The sequence below is a fragment of the Arachis hypogaea genome, chromosome 20 (genome assembly GCF_003086295.3).
Source record: "Arachis hypogaea cultivar Tifrunner chromosome 20, arahy.Tifrunner.gnm2.J5K5, whole genome shotgun sequence".
NCBI classification, from domain to species: Eukaryota; Viridiplantae; Streptophyta; class Magnoliopsida; order Fabales; family Fabaceae; genus Arachis; species Arachis hypogaea.
The window spans coordinates 122,191,672-122,209,832 of NC_092055.1; the positions used below are offsets into that span (position 1 = coordinate 122,191,672).

General features: G+C 41.9%; 1 protein-coding gene across 1 annotated transcript; it reads right to left on the reverse strand.

Annotated features, from left to right (window-relative positions):
- Window positions 1-16,535: 16,535 nt before the first annotated feature.
- Window positions 16,536-16,997, reverse strand: LOC140183192 (uncharacterized). The gene has a single exon (XM_072231214.1). It carries the CDS (start codon window positions 16,995-16,997, stop codon window positions 16,536-16,538), a length of 462 nt encoding a protein of 153 aa, XP_072087315.1.
- Window positions 16,998-18,161: the final 1,164 nt, after the last annotated feature.

Sequence of the window (18,161 nt, forward strand, 5' to 3'; positions counted from 1 at the left end):
TGGGAATGCAAGCGGTTTTAATATCCGCATTTAATTGGCATTTAATTGCCCCGTTTCCCCTAACTTCTCTATTTTTTGAAATTTGCTCTCAAGAATCGGTTTCTCTCCTTTGCCTTTTTCGTAATTTCTTCACATTTCTTCTTTCATTCTCTTTCAACTTTTTTATTTTTCTGAAGCTTCTACCTGAAGTTTGCAGTTTCGCGTTTTAGCCTAGCGACGTTTGCTTTGTCACTTTGCTTTTTCGTGGGAGAAAGGGTGATTCTGGCTTTTGCCTTTTTTCGCAGTTTTCTTCTTCATTTCACAGGTTCGACTCTTTTTCCTTCCTTCCTCTACGTCATTTTGTGTTTGTTTTGAGAAAGTTTGGATTTTTCTGTCTTTTTGCTGATTACTGCGTGTCTTGTAGTTTCTTCATTTATTGCTTGATACTTGTAGAACTTTGCATGTTTGCAAATGCTTTGTATTTGTAGCTTTGGAATGATGACTTTTGTTTGATTCTGAAAAAAGTTTGCACCTTTGCTGTTTTTCCGCTCGCCCTAATTTGGAATTTCTGATAAACTGTAGAAATAGCGCTTTCCTCTGATAAACTGTATGAGAGTGGACCTTTTGCATTTTCACTTTCTTTTGTTTTCTTTCTAGATCATATTTTGATGAGTGATGGGATGTAGGCCGTAGAAATAACTTGAAAACCTTGCTTGTTTACTGCCTCCAAGGGATGCCCCAAGACTTTTTGTCATGAATCTTGGGGTTTTCCCTTTTTTTTATCCGCCCGTCGAGATGTTTTGCCCCCTGTCCGAGATGTTTTTAAGTAATCCATTCTTCTTTTCTTTTTGTAGGATTTAGTTGACCTCATGTCTTCCCGAAATAACGTTGTAGAGATGCCTTCCCAGGTCCCTGCGGGTATGGCCGATTGGGTGGACTCCATGGTTCTCATGTGTGTCTCGCTGGTTGATTCTGAGTTTTGTTCTCAGCTTAGGCAGTTTCATAGTGTCTGTAGTGATTCTGGTGATGAGAAGAATTACGAGCTTGTTCCTCCTTCTTCTGACGAAAGAGTCTGTTTCTCGACTCGAGTTGTTGACAATCGCCCCTTTTTTTATGCTTACGATTTTTTCTTTGGTCAACTGGGTATTACCCTTCCTTTTACTCCATTTGAAACCGACCTGTTATGGTCTTGTAATGTTGCCCCTTCTCAACTTCACCCCAACTCCTGGGGTTTCATAAAAATTTTTCAATTGCTGTGCGATGGTTTTGGTATTCCTGCTTCCCAATCTCTCTTTTTCTATCTGTTTGTCTTTACTAAGCCTGGTGTGGTAAAAAAGAAGTCGGCCTGGGTCTCCTTTCGTTCTACCCAGGGGAAAAAGGTTTTTTCCATGTTTGACGAGTCGTTCCGTGATTTTAAAAACTACTTTTTCAAGGTCCGAGCTGTTGAAGGAGCTTGTCCCTTTTTTCTAGATGAGAATGACGAACCTGCTTTTCCTTTGGAATGGCAAAAAGATGTGAGGGTCTCCAGGTATTCGTGGGAAATGTTGGATGAGGCTAAGCGAGCCTTTGTGACTATTTTGGAAGAACGCTGGGGTCAACCTCCCCATCTTGACACAAAGAAATTTCTAACCAATCCTACTCTTCTTCAAATTGAACTGGGTATCTTGTGTTTCTTTTATTATTTTGTTTATGTTGCTTGTAGCTGTCTTTTCCGACTTATCCGACTTGTAGCTGAGTTTTCTGTTTTGTTTGCAGAGGCCATGAAGAATAATGAATCCATGAAAGCTTATAAGAGGGCGCAGAGGGCGACTGCTGCCAGAAATGCTGCTGCCCAGGCGGCTGGGGAGGGATCCTCCCAAGTGCGCGAGAAGCCATCGGTGCAGAGTTCTGCCGGGGTGAAGAAGGTGATCCCTACACCCCGAGTTCGTTTGGCAGATCCTCACGTCACCTCTGCTGCTCCTTCTGTTGCTCCTCCCAATAAAAAACAAAAGATTGCTGAGCCCTTTGACCTTGATGCTCCAGATTTTAATGCTATTGAATTCGTGGATCAACAAATCGGTCCTTATGGCGCTCTCTCCATGGATGATGTGTCCATCCTCCATCACTTGGAATTCATGGCCCGAAATCATGTGAAGATGGCGTACATGTCGGCTGCCATATATCGGACTGCTCAGAATCTCCCTCTCCACGCTACTAAAGCGTTTATGGAGGAGGCAAAACAGGAGTTTGATCGAATGAAGGAGCTGAAGGATGAGCTTGAGACGAAGGTAGCCAAGCTGGAGAAGGACTTGAAGAATGAGGAGGCGAGTTCCCAGTCATTGGCGGCTTCTTTGAGATTGGCTGAGGACGCAGTCCTGATGCACAAGGATAGTTATGTTACCTCTTATCGAGAGGTGCTGCGCCTGAGGGAGGAGCTCGACCATGCCCGGGAAGATTATTCTGAGCTTCAGGGTCATCTCGTTGGTAGCGTGACTGCTGCTTACGAGAACTTGAAGGATCAAGTTCGGGTCATTGCTCCCGAGGCCGACCTGATGATGAGGGTGATGATGATGATGTCGTTCCTCCTGTGTCTTCTACCAAAGTGCCGACCTCTTCAGTTCCTCCCGCTGTGCCCGACCCGGATTGCCAGATCCTGAATTGGGAGGATGGAACTGTGGATGCTGTGCCGATCCAGACTCGCCCTCCTTCCCCTGGTCCTGATGCTGCCAAGAAAGCTCCTGATGCTTGTTGATCTTTTCTTAAAATTTTGTGTAGTTGGCCCGGATTGTGGGCCTTTTAGAACTCTTTTATTTATTTGCTGATACTTCTTAGTTGCTTATCTAGCAACTTTTTATTTTGAAAAACAAACAATAGCCCGCTATCTTTTTGATAGTAGTCTTTGATGGCCTTTCGAGGCCTTATAACTCTGTAAAAAGTAGTCTTTTGACTAGGCATCTTTTCTGTTTTCTGCTGATCTAGAAATCTTGCGGCTCGACCTTCTTGGGTTGTTTTTGTCATGTTATTTGTAGCTTGAATCCTTTGAGGTCATGGTTGTAGGGGTCCAACTTGTTTCTTTGGTTTCTTTTCTTTGTATGCTTTCGTTGGTCCCCTTCTAAGCTATTCTCGTAATCCTGTGTCTTGGGCCTTTGCTAGGTCTCCTTCAGGGATTACTTTTATGACTTTCCAGTTGTAGGAGTCCGACTTCATTAGGTCGGTCTTTTTTTTTTTAAGTTATGTGTAGTCCTCTTTCTTGGATCTTTGTCAGATCTCTTTCAGGTGCTACTCTGATAACTTTTAAGTAGTAGGAGTCCGACTTGGTTATATCGGTCTCCTTTAAGTTATTTTTGTATTCCTCTTTCTTGGATCTTTGTCAGATCTCTTTCAGGGACTATTTTGATAACTTTTAAGTAGTAGGAGTCCGACTTAGTTATATCGGTCTCCTTTAAGTTATTTTTGTAGTCCTCTTTCTTGGATCTTTGTCAGATCTCTTTCAGGGACTATTTTGATAACTTTTAAGTAGTAGGAGTCCGACTTGATTATATCGGTCTCCTTTAAGTTATTTTTGTAATCCTCTTTCTTGGACCTTTGTCAAGTCTCTTTCAGGGATTATTTTGATAACTTTTAAGTAGTAGGAGTCCGACTTGGTCATATCGGTCTCCTTTAAGTTATTTTTGTAATCCTCTTTCTTGGACCTTTGTCAGGTCTCTTTCAGGGATTACTTTTATAACTTTTCATTTTGGGCTGACTTTTTCATGTCGAGCCCTTCTAAGTTAAAGTAATCCTCTTTAATAGGGTTGGCCAGACCTCTTTCCAGGGTTTACTTATAACTTGGGTTGACTTGGTCCGACTTCTCAACGTCGGCCAGTCTTTAAGTTATTATTTTAGCAATCCGTAAGACCTCGTCAGGCTCTTTTTTAGATCACTTTCGATAACTTCTTACATTATTCTGTGTTCATCTTTGCCGATTTGTAGAAAGTGGTTTTCATCTCTAGATCGTCCTTTGGGGGAATCGCGTTTTCACCTTTATCGGACGGTTGTCTTTGTCGTGATCGTGCAGTGAAATGGTTTTTCACTTTCTGCCGATCTGTTGCTTTATAATTGGACGATGAATACTTCAGATTAATGCATCTTGAAATCTTTGTAGAATATCTAAAATGTATTTTATTCAAAGGAAAAATACAAATATATACATATGGGATTGTCTGAGTCTCAACTTGGTGCCTCATTAAAAAACCTTTTAAGGAAAAAGAGTGCGTCCAATGATGAGATCCTTTATCCTTTCTAACTATAGTACCTTCTGAGGTTGCAGGCGTGCCATGACCTGGGAAGCTCTCGTCCATCGAGTTCGAACAGTCTGTAGTAGCCCTTTCCAAGTACTTCTATAACTCGGTAGGGTCCTTTCCAGTTTGCTGCCAGCTTTCCCTCTCCTGGTCGAGTTGTTCCAATATCATTTCGTATTAGGATGAGATCATTCTCTTAAAACTTCTTGGCACTACCTTTTGATTATATCTGGAAGCCATTCGGCATTTTAGAGCTTCTTCCCTGATCCGGGCTCTTTCTTGGATTTCGGGTAACAAGTCGAGCTCTTCTCTCTGAAGTTGGGGGTTTGCTCCCTCATTGTAGTGGACTACTCTAAGCGACCCTTCTTCAATCTCTACTGGAATCATCGCCTATTCCGTATGCTAATCGGAAGGGGGATTCCTTCGTGGTGGAATGTGGCGTTGTTCGGTATGCCCACAGGACCTGTGGAAGCTCTTCTGCCCAGGCTCCCTTTGCATCTTGTAATCTCCGTTTTAATCCGGCCAATATGACTTTGTTAGCAGCTTCGGCCTGCCCATTGGCTTGTGGATGTTCGACGGAGGTGTACTGGTACTTTATATTCAATTCGGTTACTAGTTTTCTGAAGCCTGCATCTGTGAATTGGGTGCCATTGTCTGTGGTTATTGAATATGGAACCCCGAACCTTGTGACAATATTTCTATATAAGAATTTCTGGCTTCTTTGAGCGGTGGCATTGGCCAGGGGCTCTGCCTCGATCCACTTTGTAAAGTAATCTACCCCTACTATGAGGAATTTAACTTGTCCTGATCCCTGTGGGAATGAACCGAGAAGATCGAGTCCCCATTTTGCAAACGGCCAAGGCGAGGTCACGCTGATGAGCTCTTCTGGCGGGGCGATGTGAAAGTTGGCATGTTTCTGACATTGTGGGCATGTCTTTACAAATTCTGTGACTTCTTTCTGTAGAGTTGGCCAATAAAATCCCGCCCGGAGTACTTTTTTGGCGAGAGCTCATGCTCCGAGATGATTGCCACAAATACCGCCGTGTATTTCTTCTAGCACTTCCTTTGTGTTGGAGGTTGGTACACATTTTAGTAGAGGTGTTGAGATTCCTCTTTTGTACAGGATGTTGTTTATGATGGTGTAGTACTGTGCCTCCCTTTTTAACCTCTTTGCCTCCTTTTCTTGTGGGGAGCGTTCCTGTTCTGAGGTAGTTGGCTATAGGGGTTATCCATCATTCGTTCTGATTTGTTATGGTCAAGACTTTTTCCTCTTCCGAGATTGACGGGTTCTGCAGTATTTCCTGAATGAGGCTTCTATTGTTGCCCCCTGGTTTGGTGCTGGCTAGTTTTGAGAGTGCGTCAGCTCGGGCATTTTGTTCGTCGGGTATGTGGCAGATCTTATATTCCCCTATTTGTCCGAGCTGTTCCTTGGTTTTATCTAAATACTTTTTCATGGTGGGATCTTTGGCTTGGTAGCTCCCTGTTATTTGTGATGTAACCACTTGTGAATCGCTGTAAATGTTGAGTTTTTGAGCTCCGACTTCTTTAGCCAGCTTCAAACCAGCCAATAATGCTTCATATTCCACCTGGTTGTTTGAGGCGGGGAACCCGAACTTGAGGGAGAGCTCAACTTGGGTTCCTTGGTTACTTTCTATTATCACGCCCGCACCACTTCCAGTTTTATTTGAAGAACCATCCACGTAAAGATTCTATTCTGTGGGGGTTTCTAAGGCATCTGTGAATTCTGCGATAAAATCGGCCAGATACTGTGATTTAATGGCCGTCCGAGCTTCATATTGAAGATCAAACTCTGACAACTCGACTGCCCATTGTAAAATTCTGCCTGCTAGATCTGTTTTCTGCAATATTCCTTTTATGGGCTGATTAGTTCGAACCTTAATGGTGTGAGCTTGGAAGTACGGGCGGAGTCGTTGAGACGTTAAGATAAGAGTATAGGCAAATTTTTCTATTTTCTGGTAGTTCAGCTTGGATCCCTGTAGTGCCTTGCTAATGAAATAGACGGGTTGTTTTCCATTTTCGTCTTCTCTGACTAGTGCTGAGGCTATTGCCCGACTCCCTACTGCGAGATATAATATGAACGGTTCTCCTTCTCGTGGTCGAGATAGGATAGGTGGCCGTCCTAAGAATTCCTTGAAGTCTTTGAAGGCTTGCTCACATTCTGTCGTCCATTCGAACTGTTTTCCCTTTCTTAGAGTGGCATAGAAGGGGAGAGATCTTATCGCAGCTCCTGCTAAGAATCGGGATAGGGCGGCCAATCTCCCGTTGAGTTGTTGTACTTCTTTGACACAGGTTGGGGTCTTCATGTTGAGTATGGCTTGACATTTGTCTGGATTTGCTTCAATTCCCTTTGTGTGAGCATGAAACCTAAGAATTTGCCTGCTTCTACTGCGAAGGTACATTTTGCGGGATTGAGTCGCATGTTGTGTTTCCTTATGGTGTCAAATACTTGAGCCATGTCGGATAATAGTGTATCTTCGGTTTGTGTTTTTATCAACATGTCGTCCACATAGACTTCCGTAATTTTTCCGATGTGATCTGAGAAGACTTTATTCATTAGTCTTTGATAAGTAGCTCCTGTGTTCTTGAGACCGAAAGGCATCACGATGTAGCAGTAGTTTGCCTTTGGTGTTAAGAACGAGGTCTTTTCCTGATCTGGTGGGTACATGGGGATTTGGTTGTATCCCGAGTATGCGTCCAAAAACGAGAGATATTTATATCCAGAGGAAGCATCTACCAGGGCGTCAATACTTGGGAGTGGGTATGGATCTTTTGGACAAGCTTTGTTGAGATCGGTGTAATCGGTGCACATTCGCCACTTCCCATTTGATTTTTTCACCAAGAAGACGTTGGCTAGCCATAGCGGGTATTTAACTTCTCTTATAAATCCGGCTTCGAGTAGTGCTTGTACTTGCTCTTCCACAGCCTGGGATCGCTCTGGCCCAAGCTTTCTTCGTCTCTGCTGTACCGGTCGAGATCCTGGGTAGACCGCCAACTTGTGGCACATTAGCTTAGGGTCTATGCCTGGCATGTCCGCGGCTTTCTATGCAAAGAGGTCAACATTATCTCGTAAGAATTGTATTAGCAATTCTTTTAAATCTCCTTTGAGGATTGTGCCGATATTAGTTGTTTTTTCCGAGGTGTCCCCGATCTGAATTTTTTCTATCTCACCCTCTGGTTGGGGGCGAAGATCTTCTCGTCATTGGACTCCGCCCAACTCGATTACGTGGAACTCTTCTCTTTTACCTCTGAGGTTTAGGCTTTCGTTATAACAGCGATGTGCCATCTTTTGGTCAGCTTTTATCGTGGCTATCCCTTTTGAAGTTGGGAACTTCATACATAGGTGTGGGGTCGAGACTATTACGCCGCGTTGGTTGAGTGTTGTCCGACCTATGAGAGCATTGTAAGCTGAACTTACATCGACTACGATGTAGTCTATTTTGAGGGTCCTGGATTGGTCTCCTTTTCCGAAGGTTGTATGTAGTGATATATATCCTAGTGGTCAAACCGGGGTATCCCCTAACCCGAACAGACTGTTTGGATATGCCTTAAGCTCTTTTTCTTCTAAGACGAGTTTGTCAAAGGCTGTCTTGAATAAGATGTCGGCAGAACTCCCTTGGTCTATTAAGGTGCGGTGTAGGTTGGCGTTTGCCAATATGATGGTGATGACCATGGGATCGTCGTGTCCTGTGATGATGCTGGACGCGTCCTCCTTAGTGAATGTTATCGCTGGGATGTTGAGTGCTTCCTCCTCTCCTTTGACATGATATACTTCTTTGAGATACCTTTTGCGGGAAGATTTGGAGATCCCTCCTGCTGCGAATCCGCAATGTATCATGTGGACATGTCTTTCTGGTGTCCGAGGTGATCGTTTTGTTCGCTCGGTATCTTCATCCCTTCGTCTTTTTCTTTGATCATCATCTCGGGTGGCCAGGAATCGATCTAATTTTCCTTCCCTTACCAATTTTTCTATGATATTTTTTAAGTCGAAGCATTCGTTGGTGGCGTGTCCTTTGACCCTATGATATTCACAATGTTCCTTCCGATTTCCTCCTCCCCTTTTTCCTTTGAGGGGCCTTGCTGGGGAAATTTTTTCTGTATGGCAGACTTCTTTGTATATTTCGACTAGGGATGCTCTGAGGGGAGAATAATTATGGTATTTTTTAATTTTCTTCCCTTGTCGGTCTTCTTTTTGTTTAGATTCTTTGTCTTTGTCACGGTAGGAGGCCCCCGATTTTGAGGTCTCTCCTAACCGAGCGTTTTCTTCCATGTTGATGTATTTTTCTGCCCGTTCTTGCACTTCGTCTAAGGAGGTCGGGTACTTTTTTTATATAGACTGGCTGAAAGGTCCCTCTCATAGGCCGTTGATAAGTCTCATGATGGCGGCCTCTGTGGGTAAGCTTTGTATGTCCATGCATATTTTGTTGAATCTTTCCATGTAGCTGCAGAGGCTCTTCCGATCTCCTTGCTTGATCCCTAGTAGACTAGGGGCGTGTTTAGCTTTATCTTTCTGGATGGAGAATCTGGCGAGGAACTTTCCGGCTAGATCGTTGAAGTTTGAGATGGATTTGGGAGGTAAGCTGTCGAACCATCTGATCGCCGTCTTCGTGAGGGTTGTTGGAAAGGCTTTGCAGCGAACGGCATCTGAGGCATCGGTAAGGTACATTCTGCTTCGGAAATTGCTGAGATGATGATTAGGATCGGTGGTGCTGTCGTACAAAATCATATCCGGGAGTTTGAAGTCTTTTTGAATTTTGGTTTTCATAATTTCCCTGGTGAATGGATCCTGTTCTTTGCGTGAGCTCTCCTCAGGAGTGACCCGAGGGGCTTTTAATTTGAGATCGGCTTCTAATTGCTGTAACTTGTCTTCCAATTCTCGACGTTGCCGTATCTCTCTTTGTAGATCCTTTCCGACCTCTCATTGTTGTTGAGTTTCTTTCTCGAGTTGCTTTAAACGGTCTTGAAGTGCGTCTATTATCCCTGGATTTGATGAGTCTTTGTCTCCGTTGGATTCCGGAGTATCCTTTAGCGTGGTGTCCGCGTTCTTGTGCGGTGTTCTATTTTCCAGATCTGAATTATGGTCGTTGTCATGGCCGTCCGCCATGGTGTTGGGATGAGTTCCAGGTCCCCGGCAACGGCGCCAATGTTCCGAGGGTTACCTGAAACTGTAGGTCGATCTCGGACAAGATCTTCTGTACTGGTCGGAGATGACGTGTCCGGCTGGTGGGTGGCGGCCGGAGCTGTCGTGTCCGACTTGTTGAACTTGCTGCACTGCTGATCCTTGGCCACCGGAGGGTGGGGGGTACCTGCAAGAGACTCCGATGCTTAAGTTAGCATGGGTATTAAGCAGGCTTTATGTAGAATCAGAGTATGAGTTATACCTGGGTGCTCCAGTGTATTTATAGTAGCGTGGGCTGACCTTTCTGATAAGATAAGTTAGTTATCTTATCTTGTCTTATCTTTATCTTGAGTAAAGTCAGCTTATCTTTAAGGGAACCGCCTTTATCTCTGTAGGCTTGGACTGCCTTTGGATTTGGGTCGTGTTCCTCTATTTGGGGCCTTTACTGGGCTTTCTTGTCAATTTGGCCGATCTCTTTAAAAAGAGGTCGGATAGTCGGACCTGAAGAGGTCGGTCGCCTCGCTACCGATCATCCCGGGTCGGACAGTTCGACCCAGGGTATGAACAGTTTCTTATGGGTATAATTCTAATCCTAATGCATATCAATCTAATAGATGTGGTGACCCTTATTGTGATTGTCAACAACCACCACCACATGCCTTTGAACCACTCCCTCAACATGACTTTAAACCACCTTACTCACAAGCCCCCTATCACCAAATACCTCCATATGACTATAATCCTTATCCACCATACCAACCACCTTATGAACCATATGAAATACACATGGAACTACCACCATTCCAACACAATTATTCTCAAGAACCACCTTAATATACGCCATCCCTATATCCTTGCCAAGATGAACCAACTTCCAATTATGAAACCTCCTTCCCAAATAATGAACCTTCTTTTTCCACACCACCTCCAATGGATGATTCTCTCCAAGAATGTGTTAGTTCTTACATTCGAAGGCAAAAAGAGAACCAAAAGGAGTTTAAGGAGCTAGAAGCCAAGATGGCTATCCTAGCAGAAGCCGTTCACAATATGGTCTCCTCCCACCTAAACCTATGCGATCAAGGAAATCTCATTGTTGAATGTGGAGAAGCAATCAAGGAGCATAGTGAGGGAGTGAGTTTGGTGCTTCGAGGTGGAGAAGAGGAGTTAAAGCAAGAATTACCACACGGGGAGGAAGTTGAGCCAATTGAGCCAGAAGGAGTGGTTGAAAATCTAAGGGATGTTGGAAGTCCATGGGAATGTAGCATTATAGAGCCCTCTTTCAAGAAGCTTGATATTGATGTTGAGGAGGGTGTACAACCTCCAAAGCATATCATGATCGAAAACTTTGAAGAGGTTGATCAAGAGATGGATTCAATTATTGACGAATTCTTATGTACAATTGAATCCTCTCCCATTGGGCTTGACATGGAGATTGAAGAAGAAGACACCTCACCTTCTATATCCTTGGTGAGCAATGAAGAAGAAATTGAATTGGAAGCGAGCCACCAAGAGGAAGAGGTTGAAGTTGAGGAAAGTTGCAAAGAGGTGGAGATAGTCAAGGAAGAGCACAAGGGAGTGGAGCTTGTAAGATCATTGGGACCACCCCTTCCTAAGTCACCATCCTACACAACATTCAAGTGGGTAAAATTCTTATCTCTAATCTTTACTTTACCACTTGAATATGATTTGATTGAAAATGATGGTCAACTTAGAGATCTTTGTGGAGTTAAGAGTAAGAGAGATTTGTGTAGTGGTTGGAAACATCATTCCAAGTTCATGATGGTTGCATGCTCAAAGTTGAATGGCAATGGTTGGTGTAAAACCAAATGGCATGGGTCTAGGAGGTTGTTTGGAAGCTTCTTTGAGAATTCTAAGGTCATGCCACCTAATTGGAATCATGATGATCAATTTGAAGATGGGTATCAAAACAAAGTGTGCGATCTCGGATCACACAAGGAGAATCAAACTTGGGAGCCCATGGTTTATGTGGAACTCCATTAAGGCTTGGAGTTATCATCTTTAAAGACTAAAGCTTATTGGAGACTCAAGCATTGGTGGATGTTCAAGGATAGCTTCAAGCACAAGCCACCTTGAGAGGAGCTCTCCATAAGTCCAACTTAAGGACAATAAACAAAAGTGCTAGGTGGGAGACACCCCACCATGGTAATATCTTTTCATTTTCTCTTTTGTAAATATTGGTAGAATTAGTTTAAATTCATATTTAGAGTAGTTTGTTGAGTCTATTTGGTAGTCTAATATGTTAAATAAGGTTTTGCGGTATTTGGGTAGCTGTTTGGAGGTTTGGAATGCTTGGATTGGTGCAAGAACATGGAAGAATTTTGAAAAACAGAGCACCAACCCGCGCATGCGCGCACCTGGCGCGTACGCGCGCCTCAAGCATTTTCGACCATCCACGCGGATGTGCCATGTGCGTGGACGCGTGGATTAAAAAATCTCATCCCTCCATACATTGACCCGAGAGTTGCACCTAAACTGCGCCGGCACTATGCTTGAAGCACAAACCACCCGCGCGTGCGCGTACCTGGCGCGTACGCGCCATTGACTCTAATTGCGCAATGCGTGCGCACGCACGCTGTGCGTGTGCACGCTGATAGTGCCACCTGCCATCCTGGTACATGTTCCAGAGAGTTATGCCTAGTTTGTCCCAATTATATGCCTGCAACCCACGCGTGCGCGCACCTGGCACGTACGCGTCCTTTGGCCAAACTGTGCATCGGTGCGTGGGCGTGCATGACGCGTCCCCGCCGATAAAAAAAAAATTTCCAGTTTCTTTTATTGCATTTTCTTATTTTCATTTATTGCATTTTAATTTTGTTTTCATAGCTTATTCTTATTTTCCTTTCTAAGTTTCTTATTTTAATAATGGTGTTGAATTCTCTTACTCAATTGTTGAGAATTTCTTGGTTAATTTTGGTGCTTCTTGACTTGTTTGATATTGATGGGTAATGAAATTTCTAATTCAATGCTTAACCCTTGATGATCCTTGTATCCTTTGTGCATTGATATGAGCTTATATGTCTTTCATGACCCATTCTTTCTAGTTGAACTTGATGCTTTTGAGTGCTCTTCATGCTTTGACTTTACTCTTGCATCAAGTATTAGTTGATATACCCTTTGCCTATATTTCTTTCTCACTCACATGTGTAGCTAACATGTAGTAAGAACCTTACTCTTATTTGGCATTAGCCCCCGCCTATGTTTTATTTGCTTAATATCTTTGTTGTAGGCTGAATTTTCTTTCTTTCTCTTTCCTTTTAGGTTGGCCACCAAGAAGGAAAGGATTGGAAAGGCTTCTAAATGGGGCAACAAACAAGTTCACCCGCACAACCTTTTAAAGGAGCTCATCAATTGTAGCTACCCATCCACCTTGCTCTTCTCTGCATGCACCGAGGACGGTGCAAATTTCTAAGTGTGGGGAGGTCGCTCGACCGATCTCCATGGATAACAACTTCCTTTTTCAACACCAATTCTTGATTTCCTTTGCTAGTTAGTTGTTGCATTGCATGATAGGTTGCATGTTAGTTAGAATTTGTACATATCTTACCATTTCTTTTTATGTTAGGACTACTTGGTTAGGGTGATGATTTCTTTTCCAAGAAAAACTGTTTTTAGGGCACCCTACCAATTTAAAAAAAAAAATTTTTGTGTGACTTGCTTGAAGAATTTATTTTGGAACATGGTTTTTTGAGCTAAGAACACAAGCATGTGAGTTTTGAGCCAAATTGTGTGGTTACATCATATAACCACTTATTTTCATTCTTGTATGCATTGTTCTCTTTCTATGATTGTAATCTTTGATTTGTTTGATTTTTTATGTCCATTATTCCATGTATACATTCATTTATATGATTGAGGCCATTATTTTATTTTAGCTCACTTACCCAAATAGCCTACCTTTCATCAACCATTGTTAGCCAATTTTGAGCCTAATTAATCCCTTCTGTTCTTAATGTTAGCACATCACTACCCCTAAGTGAAAAACAATAAATGTCCTTAATTTGGATCTTTGATTAGCTTAGGCTAGTGAGGGTGTGTATCATTTTGGGTATGGGAAACTTGGGACATTGGTTGAGAGAAAAGTGTGTTTTTATATTTTTGTTGAAGATTTTTGGGAATCGGGTACGTACTCATGTATTGATTAAATGTAAAAAAAAAAAACTATATGCATTGATGCCCTTGAATATATTTTAGATTGAAAAGAAAAAAATGTGAAAAAAAATATATAGAAAAAGAAAAAAAAAAATATATATATATATATGCAATAAAAAGGGGACAAAAATGTCCCAAAGTAAAGTAATAATAACAATGCATATGGAATGTGAATTAAAAAGAATGCATGAGTATGTGAAAAAGTGGGAATCATGGGTAGCTAGGTTGTGTATTATAAGTGTATAGGCTGTTATATGTGTTTAGTGAGAGCTTAGGTTAATCAAAGATTCAATTTCAAGCTCACTTGACCATATGCATCCTACCTTGACCCTAGCCTCATTACAACCTATGAATAAGTCCTCATGATGAATGTATGCATGCATTGAATAATTGTTGATTGTTAGATGAAAAACAAATCATAGAAAGCATGATTAGAAGAGAATTGAGTGATCGACCCTATACACTTGAGCGACTAGAGCGGATACACTTTCGGTGAGGGTTCGATGCTCAATTCTTTGTTCCCGGCTTTCATGAGCTTTCTTCTTGCAAGTCTATTTGAACTTTATTTTTATATTTGAATTGGTAGGACTCATGAGTTATCATACTACTTAGCCCTACTTGATATATATTCTTGGAGATTGATTTACTTTTAACCAAGTAGGTAGAAGCATTTTGCATTTAGTTGCATGCATGTAGGTAGGTTTATATAGTTTATTTGCATTGAATAAATGTTCATACCCCTTTTCTTGTCCTTCTTTATTCTTAGCATGAGGACATGCTTGGTTTAAGTGTGGGAATATTTGATAAACCCCAATTTCGTGGTTTATCTTGTGCTTAATTTGGGGGATTTTATCAACTTTTCTCACATTTATTCAATAAAATAGCATGGTTTTGCAATTCTCTCTTGATTTGTGCTTAAGTGTGAAAATATGCTTTTTTAGGCCCTAAAATTGGTGATTTTAATTTATTTTAATTTCATTCGATGCCTTGATATGTTTGTTGAGTGATTTTAGGTTCATAAGGCAAGTATTGGATGGAAGAAGTGAGGAGAAAAGCATGCAAGTGGGAGAACTCATGAAGAAATGAAGGAACTGTAAAGCTGTCAAGCCTGACCTCCTAGCACTCAATCGACCATAACTTGAGCTACAGAGTTCCAAATGAGGCGGTTCCAGTTGCGTTGGAAAGCTAACATCTGGAGCTTCAAAATGATATAAAATTTGCCATATGTTGCTTCGCATATAGGGGCGCTCACATGCCATGTACGCGTGTGCACCGATGCTGCTCGTGGCCCACTAAAGTCAAATCGCCCCCAGCGATTTCTGAAGCACTTTAAGCCCAACCCAACTCATTTATGATGCTATTTCATACAGAATTCAAGCTTGGATAAGGGAGGAGCAATTGTTTTGGAAGTATAGCATCATGTAGGTTAGTTTCTAGAGAGAGAAGCTCCCTCTTCTCTCTAGAATTAGGTTAGGTTAATCTCCTCTAGATTTAGGTTTAATTACATGTTTTTATCTTGTTTCCTTTATGATTTCTTGCTTCTACTCTTTCATTCTCAAGATTTGTAGTGTTAATTTTACTTTTATACCTCTTTTATGTTCATGAACTCTTGTTGGAATTGAATATTTTCTTTTATAAAATTTATGTTTGATGTTCTTTTAATTGTTGATTTGAGTTGTGAATTTACTTTACTTGCAATTGATAGTTGGTAGATTTATTATTCTTGCACTTTTACCATGCTTTCTTTTTTTTGCTTTCCAAGTATTTGATGAAATGTTTGGTTGGATTTTGGTGTAGATTTTGTTCCTCTTGGCCTAGGTGGAGTAATTAGTGACGCTTGAGTTATCTAATTTCTTTGATTGATTGACAATTAGAAGTTGCTAATTGATTTGGATACCACTAACGCTAGTCTTTCCCTTGGAAGTTGGCTAGGACTTGTGGAATCAAGTTGATTCATCCACTTGACTTTCCTCCATGGTTAGAGGTTAACTAAGTGGTAGTAATGGACAATTTGTGGTCACAATTAAGGAGGATAACTAGGATGGGACTTCTAGTTCTCATATCTAGCCAAGAACTTTGTTAGTTAGTTTATTTTCATTGCTATTTACGTTTCATGTCTCTTATCCCAAAAAACCCCAAAATATCTTCATAGCCAATAATTGAGCACTTCATTGCAATTCCTTGTGAGACGACCCAGAGTCTAAATACTTCAGTTAATTCTTATTTGGGGTTTGTTACTTGTGACAAAACTAAATTTTTTTATGTGAGAATTGTTTGTTGGTTTGGAGCTATGCTTACAACGAAGTTCTTATTTCTAGAAGAGAAATTCTAGACCATCGAGCAAATCTCATTATCAAGAAGCTAGCGTCAAACTCAGGAGAGTTGTAGTTTGGCGTCGTGACTCCCGAACGCAAGACTTCCTCCTGGCGCCAAACTTGGTGCAGCCCAAGTTTGGTGCCACCCCTTCCCCTCCCCCCCCCCCTTTTTTTAATAATTCTTATGCCAAACGTCAGTGGAGCCAAGTTTGGCATCACCCTGGCAGAGAGAATAACCTTGTGAACTCTTATGGTGGCGCCAAACTTGGAAAAGCTGGAGTTTGGCGCCACCCTCTTCCCCAAGTGCCTCCACTTTGTACGTCGTTTCTAGTGCCAAACTTGGAATTTTCAAAGTTTGGCTTCAACCCTCTAGAATGGGACTCCCCTTGGTGCGTAGAATGTGGCACCAAACTTGAAAAATTCCAAGTTTGGCTTCACCTAGGCTGAATCAAGCTCCTCCAGGGTGGTCAAAAATTCTTCTAAGTGTACTGGTTCGTGTTCCTAATATTCTTCATGATCAAAACACACATAAACAAAGAAAAAACAGTAGAAACTCAATGAAAATCAAATAAATAATAAAATTAAAGCAACAGAAATTAAACTAAGGATACGAAAATATCGGGTTGCCTCCCGACAAGCGCTTCTTTAATGTCACTAGCTTGACGGTCAGTTCTGCTAGTTCAGCAGATGAGCGGACCTTTGGCGATTAATCTCACCTCCTAGATAGTGCTTCAACCTCTGGCCATTAACTGTAAATTTTCTGTTAGAATTCACTTCCTGAATCTCCACGTGTCCATACAGTGATGCTCTGGTAACCACAAACGGTCTTGACCACCGGGATATCAGCTTCCTGAGAAAGAGTTTGAGCCTTGAATTGAACAGAAGCACCCTCTGACCTGGCTCAAAGACTCTTATTGCAGTCTTCTTGTCGTGACATATCTTAGTTCTCTCCTTATAGAGCATGGCATTCTCATAAGATGAATATCGGAATTCATCAAGCTCATTCAACTGAAGCATTCTCTTTATTCCTGCACCCTGAGCATCAAAGTTCAGATACTTGATTGCCCAGTAAGTTCTATGCTCCAGTTCTACTGGCAAGTGACAGATTTTACCATAAACCAACTGATAAGGGGACATGCCAATAAAAGTCTTGTAAGCTGTACGGTATGCCCAGAGAGCATCATCAAGCTTCCTAGACCAGTCCTTCCTTGAGGCACTGATGGTCTTCTCTAGAATCCTCTTGAGTTCTCTGTTAGAAACCTCAACCTGTCCACTTGTCTGAGGATGATAGGGGGTTGTCACTTTATGACGGACTCCATACCTTTGCAAAAGTGAGTTCCACCTGTCTGTTACAGAAGTGACTTCCACCATCACTAATGAGTGTCCTTGGGACACCAATCCGGCTGAAAATATTTCTCTGAAAAAAGCTCATTACCACTTTGTCGTCATTGATGGGCAAATCCACAGCTTCCACCCACTTGGACACATAATCAACGGCCACCAAGATATAGTTGTTAGAATATCAAGGAGGAAAGGGACCCATGAAATCAATACCCCACACATCAAATAACTCAATCTCAAGAATCCCCTGCTGTGGCATCTCATGGTTTGCAGGGAGACTCTTAGCTCTTTTACATCTGTCACAGTTCTTCACAAACGCCCTTGAGTCTCGGAATAGAGTCGGCCAATAAAACCCACTCTGAAGGACCTTAGTAGCTGTCCTTTCACCACCAAAGTGGCCTCCATAATCAGAGCCACGACATTGCCAAAGAATCTGCTGCGTTTCCTCATCTGGGACACATCTCCGAATTATACCATCTGAGCATCTTTTAAAAAGGTATGGTTCCTCCAAAAAGTAGTACTTTACATCTGTCAGAAGCTTCTTCACTTGTTGTTTACTATACTTGATGAGCGGATAATTTATACGCTTTTTGGCATTGTTTTTAGTATGTTTTTAGTAGGATCTAATCACTTTTAGGGATGTTTTCATTAGTTTTTATGTTAAATTCACATTTCTGGACTTTACTATGAGTTTGTGTGTTTTTTTGTGATTTCAGGTATTTTCTGGCTGAAATTGAGGGACTTGAGCAGAAATCAGATTCAGAGGTTGAAAAAGGACTGCTGATGCTGTTGGATTCTGACCTCCCTGCACTCAAAGTGGATTTTCTGGAGCTACAGAACTCGAAATGGCGCGCTTCCAATTGAGTTGGAAAGTAGACATCCAGGGCTTTCCAGAAATATATAATAGTCCATAATTTGGCCAAGAATTGACGATGTAAACTGGCGTTCAACGCCAGCCTT